Here is a 15,397-nt window from a genome sequence, read left to right on the forward strand (position 1 = left end):
TTCACTACAAATCTTACTAACTTAAGCAACAAAAAAAAAGCTATACAGCATGTTACTGGATCAAAAGCATGACCTGTGCGCCATATTCTACCCATTGATCTAATACAGGAACACAAATCTGATCAAAATACCCAGTATGCACCATAATGATACCATGTACTTCTAATATTTTTAATTAGCTGGCAGAACAACTACCAATGAGGAGCTGGAAGACATGTTGGAGAGCGGGAAACTTGCTATCTTCACTGATGATGTAAGTTTAATAGTCGGAAATCAATGACAAACTAATTTTCCTATGACTTTCGATTCCATGAAAGTCACAATTTCAGGTCAAATTTTAACACTTGCGCTTTAAAATGTAATTTTACTAAGGTCCAGTCACAAATAGCAGCCTGAGCCCTTACGATACTACTCTGAATGCACACCATATTATCTGTTGGGTAATAGTCCACTGTAAAGTGCAAAGCAGCCCTAAAGGAAAACTAACTTCTGAAAATTAAAACGGTAAATGAGACACCCTACAGCAGTGGTGAGGCTATATAAGGGCCAGGGTGGCACTGACACACTCAGATTGATGTTTGGTCCACCCAATCAAATGAGGCACACACAAAAAAATTTTTTGTGGGGAAATAGAAAAAAATGTATGCATACATGACAATAATAATCACTCAAATACATGCATTTAGTGGATGTGACTACCGAAACCCTACAGCGTGTGCGTGGCCGCTGGTCAAGCATGAAAAACAAAAGTTTTATTCACATTCTGAATAAATTCAAAAATCACATTATTTATGCCTGCCTCAAGGGGAGGAGTTCAAGTATCTTGGGGTCTTGTTCACGAGTGAGGGAAGGATGGAATGGGAGATTGACAGACGGATCGGTGCAGCTTCTGCAGTAATGCGGTCGATGTACCGGTCTGTCGTGGTGAAGAAAGAGCTGAGCTGCAAGGCGAAGCTCACGATTTACTGGTCAATCAGCGTTCCTACTCTCACCTATGGTCATGAGCTGTGGGTCATGAGCGAAAGAACAAGATCCCGGAAATGAGCTTTCTCCGCAGGGTGGCTGGGCGATCCCTCAGAGATAGGGTGAGAAGCTCGGTCACTCGGGAGGAGCTCAGAGTAGAGCCGCTGCTCATCCACATCGAGAGGGGTCAGCTGAGGTGGCTCGGGCATCTTTTCCGGATGCCTCCTGGACGCCTTCCTGGGAAGGTGTTCCGGGCATGTCCCACCGGGAGGAGGCCCCGGGGAAGACCTAGGACACGCTGGAGGGACTATGTCTCCCGGCTGGCCTGGGAACGCCTCAGTGTCCCCCCGGAAGAGCTGGAGGAAGTGTCCAGGGAGAGGGAAGCCCGCGACCCGGCCCCAGATAAGCAGACGAAAATGGATGGATGGATGGACATTCTTTATTTATCACTTAGTAATAAGCGTGCAAAGAGTGGTCCCTTAAAGCTGTCACTCTTAGTTCATCGCGAAGATGCAATCTCACAAAGTTGCGTTATAATCAATGAATCAATCTATACTGCACAATAATAAATATCTTATTTACATAATGTCTACTACCACACTTTGTTTATTATAATGACGGATTTGCGAACATGCAGAATTCAGCACTGGACAAAAACTCAGATTTGAGCAGTGAGTGGATTCTGACTTAAACACCTCTGATTGGCCGTTGCATTCAAGAAATCAACAGATATGTCTACGACTGGCTGGCATTAACATTGCTTAACGCTGCACAAACACGTTGTAAATAGAAACCTTTGACACTCTCTAAAGTGCAAACACAGATATGCCTTGAATCGTTTGCCAACACGCCAATATCCTATTACATAGAAAACTGATCCTAGTCCAGCAGTTATGGGCAGCAAATATCTGGCCTCGCCACTGCCCTACTCATACACTTCCCAGACGTGCAAGGGAGTCAACATCAAGTGTGCTATTTGAGACAGAAACTATGAATTTGGTTTCCATGGAAGCATATTCACATATTTCATAATTTGTTTCACCCAATCTGTATGTGCAAAAAAGCTATGTGCAAATGTATGCTGAATAATAGTAACTTAACCTGCTGCCATGAACTTTTTCTAATATTCTGTTTAACAGATCAAAATGGACTCCCAGATGACCAAGCAGGCACTAAATGAGATTGAGACCCGACACACTGAGATCATTAAGTTGGAGAACAGCATCCGTGAGCTGCACGACATGTTTGTGGACATGGCCATGCTGGTGGAGAGTCAGGTACAACCAAGAGTCCAGCATTTCATCGGAGCAAAAACGCTCCAAATACTATTTGTTCAAATGCTACCAATGTAATCGTGTCACAAAAGTCCCTTCCACAAGGCTGTTAGTAAAGTACTGTATATAAAGCAGTGTTATTCAAATGGCGGACTGCGGTTTGGTTCCATCCGGACCACGATACATAATTGCGGCATTTTACCGTTTCTACAGATTAAAGTGAAAAGCGCGGTTCACACCACAAGCACTTAGGGTTGTTTATGGTAATGATGTTTCGGAGCTATATCTATAATATTTTTATCTAGAGCCAAAAGTATTTCATTCAAGCCCTTTCCGCTCTGTGCGTGTTGCTTCTCTCTCTCCCTCGCTAAAAATGTAAACCGACACATTAAGACTTGCAGATGACAAGGTTATTTTACCAACAGTAGCAGAAACACGGTGAGAAGAAAAATAGATACTTTCGCTAAAACACTGCACAAAACGAGAATGCAGCTAATACAATTATTTTTATCTGTCATAAAGATGACTCTTTTTATGACTTTTTTCATACATTTAGCATTATTAATAAGCATATAAAGAGCATTTCATAATAAACATTGTTAGAATTTGGAAAATTATTTAGAGATGGCAAGGGAAGGCAAAAAAACTTTTAAATTACTAGTTAACTTTGTTTTGTCCTCGTGATGAGAGTTTTGATTATTAAATTATGTACATTGTTTGTTTTTAGTTGTTTTCTCAGTCCCAAGGCCTTCTATGTGCCATACACCGAGGTGTCTAAATGTAATTATTATTATTATTTTTAAATAGCCTGTTAAAATATCTAATCTAACCTTTTTATATTCATATACAATTGGGAGAAATATTTACTTTTTTTTTGGTAATTTTTTTGTAAAAATTCTTAGACATCACTGTTTTGGCTCTCTGGGCCCAAGATTCTCATCTTTGATGATTATTTTGAGGTGTTTTTTTGTACAAAGTACTATGGCTGCCTCAATGGAAATGTATAACTGTTTCAAAAAGTTTTGTCCGGACCTCCACTGGGAAGGAGATATAGAGACCGGACCTCTTGGAACTTTAATTGAATACCCCTGATATAACGGATTGACGATTTGAGAAATTTTGCCATTTATGTCCGGAAGTAATTTACTTAAAGGTATAGTGCAGGCAAAATTAAAACTCTATCTTTGTTAACCCTTACGTCATTCCAAACCTGTATGCAGTGTCATTTAAGTTTTATTTATATGCTATTTTATTTATATTGCATTTATTTGTTATTTGCCAAGGCATAATTTAAAATTTTAATTAAAAAAATTCCATCTAATATTTATATTTTATCAGTTTTATTTCAATTAACAAAAACAAATTTTAATAGTACAATTCATAATGGCCACTGTCGGGCTTGGCCAATGATACACCATTTTTGAATTCTGGATATAAACACGCACTGGACGAAAACTAGACTTCTTTGAGCTCCAAAGTGATGCTTAATTTCAAATGTAATTCACAGATAGCAATTTACAGTATATATTCCCACGCAACCAAGGACAGTGGAAATAGTTTATCCAACATTATCCTTGTATTTTAACATGATGGCATTCTATAGCAGTCCCCGTGGATCACCCTGGGGTTAAGGGCCTTTTCTCAAGGGCAAAGAGGTGCACTCAGTCATCACCGCTTGTGGGGTTCGAAATCAGGCTGAATAAAGCGTTCAAATCTTAACTTTCAAGTCTTCTGATTTTTGCATTGGTTACAGTGATTGTCGTGTGTGTATGTGGATATTGTGAAGAAGTTGTTTTTTTGAAGTGCCTATTTTTGTCATTCACAGGGAGAGATGATTGACAGAATTGAGTATAACGTGGAACACTCAGTGGACTATGTAGAGAGAGCAGTTTCTGACACCAAGAAGGCTGTCAAATACCAGAGTCAGGCACGCAAGGTAAAACACTATCAGCAGTTACACCTGACGTCATTCAATATTATGCCCTTTGTGTACGATGATTCATGCTTTCTAGAGAACATAGGCTCAGTGTTAAGATGTCATGTACAAAGAGTAATAGAAGAGCATTTTGAAATTATTCCTAAACCATCCAAAGAAAAACTATAATGCTCCTATGCCACTCATTGGTTCTTCAGCAGATAATGTCTTCTCCCAGCTTTTTTGCTGCAGTTTTGCTGGCTAACGTCCATTGCAGTGGTTTAAAGGCTGCAGACTCTTGGTGGTATGCCACCTACTTTTATGCTTTCTGATGAGTCAAATTCTGCAGATCTGGTGAAACATAATCTTTACATTTATGCACTTACCAGAGCTTCAGAAATGCCTGGATTAGAATTGTCAATGATTGATTGATCTACAGTTATTTGCAGCTAATAATCAAATCAATTAAAGATACTAATTAAATAAACAAATGATAAAATCATTCAGGTTAAACCATGCACATTGCAGCTTTCAATGATAACATAAGTGCAACTTCTAAGACAAGGGGTCGCAAATCCCCAGCAAGCTATTGCAGGTCAAATTTGAAAACATGATAAAGAAATTCATCAAACCAGGGTAGCACACCTCATCCAGAAATACTGTTTTGACCAATTACAGAATGGTATACAGTAACACTAAACGCATGTAAAGAGTAGGTCAAATTGTCTGTATGTACTGTAAAGTCCAGGTTCTAAGCTTTAAAAATGGACACTTGTTTTGTGTTTGTCAAGCGAGTAGTTGCTTATTTATTTGGAAAATAAATTTTTTCACATCATATATTTTGAGGGAACTTTTGTAGACTTTTGTGTCTTGGTATCGCTCATTTTGGATTTATACACCCCCAAATTGGTCTATAAAATAAACAAAAAAGAAAAGCATTGATTGGTCCCTCTACATGTCAGTCAGTTGGTCACCAGAAAAAAGCGGCAAAGTAAATGTTTATTTGCTTCAAACTTTCATGTGGTTTTTATGTCCAACCAAGCAACAGCATTTCCATTTAGTTGCCTCTGTTTGGCATTAGTCCCTTGGCACAATATATTTACAGCTTCCCTCCATGGCATCATCACATTCAGTACGTTTCCTTTGGAGTTTCCAAAGTTTAGAATGATGTTAGGACTGTATTTAGCCTTTACAGTTACGCGGTATCTAATCACCACCTTCTCAAATGCAGTCAATGTTTAATACATTCAGTATTCAAAGGGTCAATGTCCCAGAGTGTGTCCTTTCATCAATAATTGAATTAACTTTTAATTAATTTAATGATTTACTTTGGTAATGGTTTAATTGTTCATGGTTTCATTTAATGATTTAAAGTGTGGTTAAGATGAGGTGATGCTACTTAGATTAGCTGACTGTGTATTACTGCACAATCGAGTAATAGAGTAGCTAGATGAACAAACCAAATGATTGTTGATCTGTTGGCTGTTTAATTACACCTTTCTTTCTATCTTTCTTTCTTTCTCCTTTTTCGCCCTCTGCAGAAGAAGATCATGATCATCATCTGCTGTGTAATTTTGGGAGTGGTTTTAGCGTCCACTATCGGAGGAACCCTGGGCTTCTAAACGACGTGAAGAAAGACAAACACTTGGAAAGCTGAGTGTTTTATCCACTTAAACACGAGATAAGGAAACTGTCATAAAACAGGGGTTGGGTAGGGTTAAAAATTGAATATTCAAAAATCAAACAATCAAAAAATAAATAAATAAAAGGAGATGTTACGTACTAGCTGATTTAAAATATATAAAAGTGGGTTCAAATACACATAATATTTACAAAACTGTACATGTAAATGTATTGAACATAAAAGCAGCACATGGGTTACTACCTGTAAAGGAATAAAACTCAATTTATTTATTTATTTTATTTTTTATTTTTTTTAGTGTCCTTTATTTTTGGGGGGGCCTCCAGGACAGTGCCAGCCACTGCTAAATTGTTTTACGTTCCGGCAGAACACGGTGTTTGGCAAACCATACTAGCATTATGAATACTAACCAACTGACTGCATAGATGTTATAGACAGTAGTACTACTCCGATTTCAATGGCCTAACGTTCCGAGTGGTTGCTTGCATTCAGATGAAATCTCATTTTTTACCATATTAGCTCATTACTGATGGAGTGCTATAGATTAAAAGCACCGTCAACCTCATAGCTGAATTTCAGTCTTAATAGTTTTACTGTGGGCAACTGTAAACAAACAAAGAAAAAAAGAACTAAGAAGCACACATCATTGTGAATTGTGAGAGGAAGTGTTATCGGCAAGTTTGTACATAAAGATGATTTTCTTTTGACTTAATTTGCTGTACTGTAGATGGTAGGCAGTGAAGTAACAGACATTTCATTTTAACATATAGAAAGCTGGGATCGATAGGGTGGCAAACTGTTGAACTATGCAGTTTTGATAGTAATTTCCCCCCACTTTTTGAATTAATTCATGGCAACCTTATGGAATGATTCTGAAAGATTTCTTAGAGGGAACATTTTGAGAAAAGAAAATGTCAATACTTGAAACAACACCTAACCTAAATATTATCTTTTGGAGGGTGGTTAGGTCTGCTGAAATTAATATTCCTTATTTTCCGGTTAATCGTTAGTTTTGCATTTTTTATTTGCCTTGTTTAATGAATTGCATATATATTTTATGTTATGATATAAAGGATAGGCTTGAACGGGACCATTTTGGTTTTGAAGGATCGATTTGGGAGTTTGACGTTTTTCACCTGGTGCTAGTTAATGAAGAGAGACTAATAAAATTAACTACTAGGACTTGATAGTTGGATCTTATAAAATTCTACATATCTGAAACAATGAGATGAGCTCTTGATGAGCTATCCGACTAAATATTTACATGTAGACGCATTCTTCAGTTCGGTTGAAGAAACTTGTAGGACACTTATTATGCAGCGACTAATTTTCACAAACTTTATATGAAACAACTCAAATCCTGCTCTGAACGCCAGAGAGACAGCATCTTGTCAAGATAATGCTAGCTTAGACTAAGACTCTTTGATTTTGTCCAAAGATTTATTTATTTATTTTTTATCAAACGGCTGTATCATTAATTCTTTGCATCCTTTTCTTTGCGGACAGAAAGTGCCAGCTTGGTTAATTATGTACTGCTCGTTTTAAATTCAAGGGCTAAAATTTAAAACCAAACTTTAGCTCTGTTTTTTGCTTTTGTTGATACAGAATCCCTCTTGGCTTGATTCAGATTCGTCGCACTCTTAGAACGCCCTCACCCTCATGTTCATGACGTTACAGAACATGTATCAACTCTCAAAGTACACTCACTCCTTTTCTCAATACAGACTTTATTTTCCATGTACTGCTTATCATAGAATATATAACAGGAGCCCCCCCACCCCGTCCCGCCACCCCTTTACCTACCTAATGCGAAGTAGTAGGGAACAGGAAAGTTTTTGGGGATATACACTGTACACCTTTTAGAAAGCCTGAGGCAGAGGGCCGGGACTATTTTGCTTTAATCATTCCAGTAACGTCCAGCATGTTTTCTTTCAAACTTCTGTGTATTTAGTGTCGAATCACTTACATGTATGGTAAAATGAGGTAAATATGTATGTCGGTGTTGTTTTTTAGTAGACGATATAGCTGGAAGGCCCTTATTTGTTAACGCATGCAACTTTCGCTTTGTTAGTTTGCATGGCTCTCGATCATGTGTGCACTTTACAATCAAAGAAAACTGTCTTATGCCGCCACATTTTTGGGTTGTACCGTTTTCTGTTTTGTTAATATGTTTATTTGTTTTTTTAATTTATGATTATTTATTATGAATCTCTAAGGGTTGGATTGGGGGTGGGGGGATTGACTTCATTTAAGATTTCTCCTGCCTATTTCATCATGACCCTGACGATGCTGGAGTTTTACCGTGGTCCCCATGAATGTGTTCCCTGTGGATGTGCACATGAGTACAAAATCTGTTTGTTGTCAGGTATTATGTTCTTAAACCACATTCATAGTGTAAAACGACGTATTGCCCCCCCCCCCCTCCTCCTCGCCCTCTGGAAACACTCTGGGTACGAATCATTTTTGCGCATCTTGTTCATTTCCCCTTCCCCTGATGTGTTCCCAAACTTGATTGTTGTGCTTAACTGGTGATGATATGTGAATTCTTTCGTAAGACTATTCTTTATTGTGAGTCGTGTGCTGCGGTGTCGAATTGTGCAACTCAAAAGGCCATGTATGCGTGCCCTGTCCCTTCGGCATTTTTCCTTTTTTACGTACACGTTGCTGTATAAGTGAGCATGAGCATTTGTGTGTGTGGATGTGTGTGTGTGCTCGTTTGCTGTTGGAGCCCTCGGTCGCACCGCAACGCTAACTGGCGTCGGGCGCAAGGGTCTTTCTCTGGTCTGCCGGTCTATGGTATGCAGCTCTAGCGCTCCAGTTTTGTGCCGACTTCATTCAAATGTTAAGAAAAGTAATAAGACTAAAAAGCCAAAGCGTTATGCGAGTACAGAGCACAATGTTACAGTCAACTGTATTGTGTAGTCCTCCCCACCCATAAATCTTGTGAACTATCTTGCGTATACATTTACTACGTTTTCAATTCCACTTCTTTCAGCGACAAGGTTCTCGATATAAAGGTTTATTGATTTATTTATTTATATTAATTCTGAACAATATGTATAATGTATACTACACAAGCTTGTTCCTTTTAAAGCACTTTCTCCAAAAACAGCTACGTACAAAACAAATATGTTGTGTGTACTGTATGTTGTTTTTTATTTCTCCCCTCAATGATGCTGTTTATGTTGCCATTTGCCCCTTGTTCAGCTCACTTGCATTGCTTCCTCTGTGCTGGCAATACATTAGACGTAGACATTAGATCAGCTCTGGTTAAAAGAAAATGAAATAAAAAAAAAATGTATACTAACATGGGCACAGATCTGGATGAACGTTTTCTCAGTTGTCTTATTTTCATTTTTCAACACTGTTTTTGGATGTTCGTCACACAGACACTGATATGACCAGACAGCACTGGCATAACACAGCACATTGAGAAGGCATTTTGTAAATGGGTGAAAATTACAAACTACTTATATATTAAAAAAATGATGTACCTTTTAGAGTTTAACTGCATAATAGTCTTTTTTGGTTGGGGTTGTTGAGTGCCTCATCACTGCAGGGAAAGAAAAAACCCTTACACCCAATCTGCACGGCGAGCGAGCGGTGATGCAACAAAGCTAGAACGCTCCCGCCATGATCAACGAAGCCGTCTCAGCTACGTAGACTGCTTTGTGTATTGTAATGCTCGCTGCTTAGTTTCCACATGTGCTTTAGCTGTCTATGAGATGCAAAGCACCTGACTGACAGCTCTCAAAGACTTTGACGTTAACGGATATGACTTCTCGGTACCCAAGACCTGCGATTGTGATTTTTCTCAACAGCCCCAGCCATGATCCTCCATAATTTCATCCTCTTTTGTGTCATTCCTTTGATGTATATTCCCATTAAACTTTATACCAGTATTCTTGCTTCAGTGTTAGATTTAGAACGAGGAAACAGTTTGTGGAGATGGTGCTTAAACTGTGATTTCAGCAAAATGATCATCAATTACAGAGGATGGCCTGTAATGATGTGATGAAAACACTATTCTAATTAGAACGGGAAGATGACTGGATAAGGATGACATAATTGAATTATACCATTATCAAATGTGATGAATTATATAACTACAATGATTTAAAAATCCCGAGAAGTTGTGTTATATTAGTAGTAATATTGAATGCTCGCGATTTTGTCAATCTGAACTGAATCTTTGTCTTGTAATTATTGTAAATATTTCAAAGAGAGAAAAAATGATTTGCATGTCCATGTATAAAACTACTAAAATAGTTCCTGTCAAAGTTGTGAGGTTGATTGATTTTCTTGTTCTTTGCCCTGGTCGCAGTGCTTTGCTACCGACTGCTCGCTTGTCTTAAAGCAGTGATGTCAAGGGTGCTCTATAACGGAGAAAAGTTGAGCAACGCTTTAACATCAGAATCAATACAATATGTTGTCGTGTTACCTCAGAGAGCCGTTAGCGGTTCAACTCTGGGGGAAAAAAGTGCTTCCCTCCATGTACACAGGTCAAATGCACACAGTCTGTAGCTTCCATGCAACTTGACTACTTTTCTTGCAGAGGTCCACCATATTGGCAATGTCAAATTTTTAACAAATAGTGGCATTTTCATGGTATATGTTTGGACGCTTTCACATTAAGTGTCGGTTAGAAAACCTTGCTTGCATAAACTGTAGCATGGCTGAAGTTCAAAAGCTAAACGTAACACAGGTTAGGCTCTGGTCTTATACAAAGGAAGTAAAAGAAAATGGCCGTTTAAAAGTACAGTAAGAAACAATAATGCTCGAAGCAAACAGAAAAACACTCATCTGTGCAATACAAAGAAAAGGGCTTTCTCACACACACATTTGAAAGCACGAAAGAACGCCGACATCAATCTTATTATGGGAGTTGAGGGAAACAACAGCCACTAACCGTGGTTCCAGCCGTCGTTTTATGTGTCGCCAACTGTCTTCTCACCCCACTAGGATCTAAGTTGAACGTGAATTCAGGGCAGAAACCACATTGAGATGGGCACCAAGGATGGGAAGGAAGAAATTAAATCGATTTCTGCAACTTTGACTGGAATTGCAACTTCTGTCTTTTATTTTCTGTGTGTGTATGTGTGTACTGTATTGTAAAAAAAAGGAAAAAGATACAAACAAACAACCTAACTGTCCCTCTCTCCCCCCTCTCTCTTGTAATACTGTTTGCTGTTCTGTTTGGTTAGTGTGGCGTACCAGTATCCCTCTCAACCCCTAAACCCTTTGCTATCTTCCTCCCTTCTCTCACAATCTCTCTCTCTCTCTCTCCCTCTTTTCTCCATGGATCTTTAAGATGAGAACTCTATGCAGATGCTGTCTTTTATAAGTGTGTCAAAATTTTAAGTTGAAATGAAAAATGAAAAAAGAAAAACCCCAACAAACAGATATTATGAACTGAAACAAAAAATAAAGAAAAACGATTGTCCAGTGTACAACTGCTGTAGTTGTCTTCCGTATTTTTACTCCATTCTCAAATCATGGGCAGGGGTGGGGGAATTCCATAACGTAACAAAAGAAGCTTGTATAGCCTAAGCATTAAACATGTATATTGACTTTTGTTTTACAGTGTTTTTGAAGTTAATTTTCACGATGCACTGCATGGTGTAGATGTTTAGATGTTTTTGACAACTTTCTGTAAAAAGTATGGCCTGCACTGAAAAAAAAATTGGTATAGAAATAATTTTCACTCAAAAATTGCTAACAAAGAAACAGCATGCAACATTGAATTAAACGTGAAATTTTTAAGTAAAGACTAAAATAGTATTTTATTGTAAAACCTACTCCAACAATCTTTGTTTTATTTTCAACTTAAAAAAAAAAAAAACTTTTTTACAGTATGCTGGCAATAAAAACTAAAATCAATAGAGATTTTGATCAGAACAGCCACTGTGGTAGCAGCATCAGGTTTGATCCTCACCTTTTATTCCCTTAATAACACATAAAATGTTGTCATTTGTGCAAATGTAAATTTATAACAACAGACACCTTAGTACAAATGACAGAAGTCACATCTGAATCAGTTGATGAAATAAGATGCCCTCCTAGTAATTGTAACTCAGCTGTCATTTAGCAAACTAATTCTATCTGAATAGTGCTAAAGATGTTTCATCCACTGTAAAGCGTTGGACACACTTTAAATTAACTATTAAGCCAGCCACATTCACCCCAGACCCCTGTGTGCAAAGTAGATAAAGTTATTTCGAAAGATAATGGGGTTTTGCTCAATTACGTTGTTATTGATTGCACCAGAAGATGCCCTGGGAGCTGTGCAAGACCAACAAGTGCTTATCATTACTCTAAATTAATTAATTTAGTTCTTTCAGTGGAAACTTGCCAAACTTGGCAGGTATGAAGGGCTGGTTTTCCAGTTGCTAAGCAACAGGCAGTACATTTTCGTTTAAAAATAATTTAGTCGGATAGACTTATCTGTACTGTTTGAGCTACACGCTTTCTATGTTAATGTTTTATGCTGAGTTTTAGATATATTACTCTCAATTCAGACAAAACATGAATTATGCATGTAGTTTCTATAGGTGTAAACATGCAATTTTCACTCCACATCCTCAGAAGCACACTTTTCAAGCAGGACCCAAAACATGGACTTCACAGCCTCAAAACAGGTACAAGTTGTCAATAAAATTCTATGCGGAGGACCTGTATGGACTCTCACGTGTAAATGCCTCAGCTAAATCTGAATTGAGAAGCTGCAAATTGCATTCTCTTGCTCTCAAGTGCAGTGTTGCTTTGAAATAAAATGAAGAAACATGACTAGGCTACTAAACGGGCCAAACAGATAAGTCTGTCTGAAGGTGAAAACTTACCTAAAGGATCTTTCACCATCTAGTGGACACTCCAAGACCTCAATCAACGAGTTCACTTATTCATAGACTATTCTGCACCCAGCACCTGTGAATCAGATGAATTAACATCCACACTCAGTATCCCAAAAGCAATATGCAATTATAAAGAAGTTGTAATTTTTTGTGAATAAGATGGATACCTGCATAAAAACGTTCTGATTATTATCTCAAAGTCAGTATGGCTCGTGTGTTATATTTCAAGTCTTCTGAAGCCATTTGATGGATTCACGTGGGTAAAAAGACCAAGTTATGGACCTTATTCACAGCAGCGCCATCTTCGATTTTAGCGGGAATGAAACCAAGGCTGAGGGATAGATTAGAGTCTCTTCAGTGGGTTGTACTGTCATTGAATGCGTTTTGGATTGTTCTGCTGACAAAACTCAGCAAAAATATATTTCCAAGAAAGTTCAAGAGACTATGAGCTGTGGAAAATTACAAGTGATCTAAGAGCTTTTATACAGCTTTTCACTGCAGATGCCATTGGAAACACGGTAAGTCTATCCCTCACAGCCTCGCTTTCACACCTGTCATGGCGCTGCTCTGAATAAGGTCGAATATTCAAAGATAATTTTCACCTCAGGCCAGCCATGTTGTTATGGCGTCAGTGTACATCAACGGCCATTTCTGGACGCAAACGCAAGCTTGATGCCAGCTTCGGTTTGTGGCCAAAACTATCAGTGAAAAACGGCTTCATTTTTGTCTGTTCCTCACAAAAGTACATTTGAAATATTAAATATATATATTTTTATGGTGATTTTTGGTGTGATTGACGGACTATGTCACTATGAAGAAGGGTTAACAGGTTTGAAATGACTGAGTAAATAACTTTTTTTTTTTTTAGTTAACCAATTTATCCGGATTAGGCTAATTAGACCGGATTAGACTATTAGGATAAATGTTCTGATTAAATTTTAAATGGCATATTGTATAATATGAACAATGCAGTGTTGTATAAACTTAAATTTCTATAAGAAATTTCTGTAACGAAATTTCTATCGTTACCTTTGGGAAATGCGATATGTCTGTTGCTCGGTAGTCTCGCGTAGCCAGACCTTCAGACTGACTTTCAGCCAACGGTCTGTGGGCGTGACTACGGTGGAGAAATGGCGCGCTTTTCTTGTAGCTGATGTCATGCGCGGTAATTTCTTAAGGCACCTGCAGTGGTCGCTTTCGATGCAATACTTATCATGAATGCCCATATTTTATAGACACATCTGCATATTATTACATTTAATTGGCATGTGATACAATTAATCGCCTTATTTTTAGTTGATTTACTCTGGTTCTGATTTTGGGCTGATTCAAAGCCATTTAAAGGAACAGTTCACCCAAAAATGAAATTTTTTTTCTCTCTTTGAAAAAAATTCTGTCATCATTTACTCACTCTTATATTGTTCCAATACTATATGAGTTTCTTTCTTCTGTTGAAAACAAAAGATGTTTTGAAGAATGCTGGCAATTTTTTTCCTACTATGGAAGTCAATGGCTACCGTCAACTGTCTGGTGGTAACCAACATTCTTCAAAATATCATCATCTTTTTTTTTGAACAACATAAGGGTGAGTAAATGATGTCAGAATTTTAATTTTTGGGTGAACTGACCCTTACACTTTTGTACGCTTTTGCACTTTAGATAAAACTGCTGTGAACATGACACGTCACACGGCTCAAGGACATATCAAAGCTGTTCGCTCACAAGGACGCAAGTTCTAGTCCGACTAGGACATGTCCCAATTGCTCTCCCCCTCTCCTGTCTAAACTCCACTGTCTGGAGTGTAAAATGTAGAGGGAAACCACTGACACAACCCCATTTTTGAGACATTATTCTGAATTCATGAATTCATTATATCAGTAAAATAAGTTTTACATATTCATGACATACAGAATAGAGAAATATTATAATTGTGTATTTACCAAAAGTGAGGAATGTTCAAAAGTTTCAAGAAGGATATCTAGATTTAGCAACAAGAGATCATCTAACTTTGTTGAGTCTTAACAAGAAGCAGGGTATTATTCTTATGTGAGGAAAGCAAGCGTCAAGAGCAAAATCCTATGTGGTTTATTAAATAAGTAACAGTAAGGAATATGTTGTGTTCTCATCTAAAATCTTACTGACCACAGTAAACAAACTGCTTACCCCAGCTGTCAGGTGCATTACACATCATAAAGTTCATAATTCATTCATAAAAATCAGATTTTAACAAAGACACCATGACATTGAAACCAAATGATGGTGACTCTTTTAGAACAACAACCATGAGTGACAAACTTTAAAATCACACATAAATTTGAAGTGAATGTTACATTAATTTTCCAGCTATTTATTTTTATTATTTGAGAGCATCGAGGTTATAATTCAAACATGTTCTGTTAGGAAATGAATTATCAAAATGTAGTTTAAAAAAAGTATACAGTCACATATATATATACGTGTGTGCGAGTGCATAAAAGTATAGTCATTATATATATATATATATATATATATATATATATATATATATATATATATATATATATATGACAAACAAGGAACAAAAAATTAAACTTTTATAATTTATATTTGGAATCAAAGTAGCAACTGTGCACCTGGGAAGAATTTCCTTCTATCCAATTGTGTAAAATTTGCAAGGACATGGGTATGTAAATATATAATCGTCCCATGCTCTGATCATAGCGCATACAACTTCATTTTCACTCAAAATACAATTGACTTAGCACCAGTGCTC

General features: G+C 37.5%; 2 protein-coding genes across 2 annotated transcripts in view; one reads left to right on the forward strand and one right to left on the reverse strand.

Annotated features, from left to right (window-relative positions):
- stx1b (syntaxin 1B) overlaps window positions 1–10,922 on the forward strand; it is a 43,172-nt gene extending 32,250 nt beyond the window's left edge. The window contains exons 7-10 of the mRNA XM_079878663.1: window positions 180–253; window positions 2,103–2,240; window positions 4,063–4,173; window positions 5,694–10,922. Of these exons, the coding sequence (XP_079734789.1) occupies window positions 180–253; window positions 2,103–2,240; window positions 4,063–4,173; window positions 5,694–5,774 (404 nt within the window). The 3' untranslated portion in view covers window positions 5,775–10,922. The remainder of the gene's footprint in view (window positions 1–179; window positions 254–2,102; window positions 2,241–4,062; window positions 4,174–5,693) is intronic.
- The window catches only part of LOC307162907 (uncharacterized protein), a 77,009-nt gene extending 64,342 nt beyond the window's left edge, over window positions 1–12,667 (reverse strand). The window contains exon 1 of the mRNA XM_079878648.1: window positions 12,634–12,667. Within this exon, the coding sequence (XP_079734774.1) occupies window positions 12,634–12,652 (19 nt within the window). The 5' untranslated portion in view covers window positions 12,653–12,667. The remainder of the gene's footprint in view (window positions 1–12,633) is intronic.
- Window positions 12,668–15,397: the final 2,730 nt, after the last annotated feature.

This window comes from Squalius cephalus (genome assembly GCF_949319135.1).
Source record: "Squalius cephalus genome assembly, chromosome: 8".
In the NCBI taxonomy this organism is placed as follows: Eukaryota; Metazoa; Chordata; class Actinopteri; order Cypriniformes; family Leuciscidae; genus Squalius; species Squalius cephalus.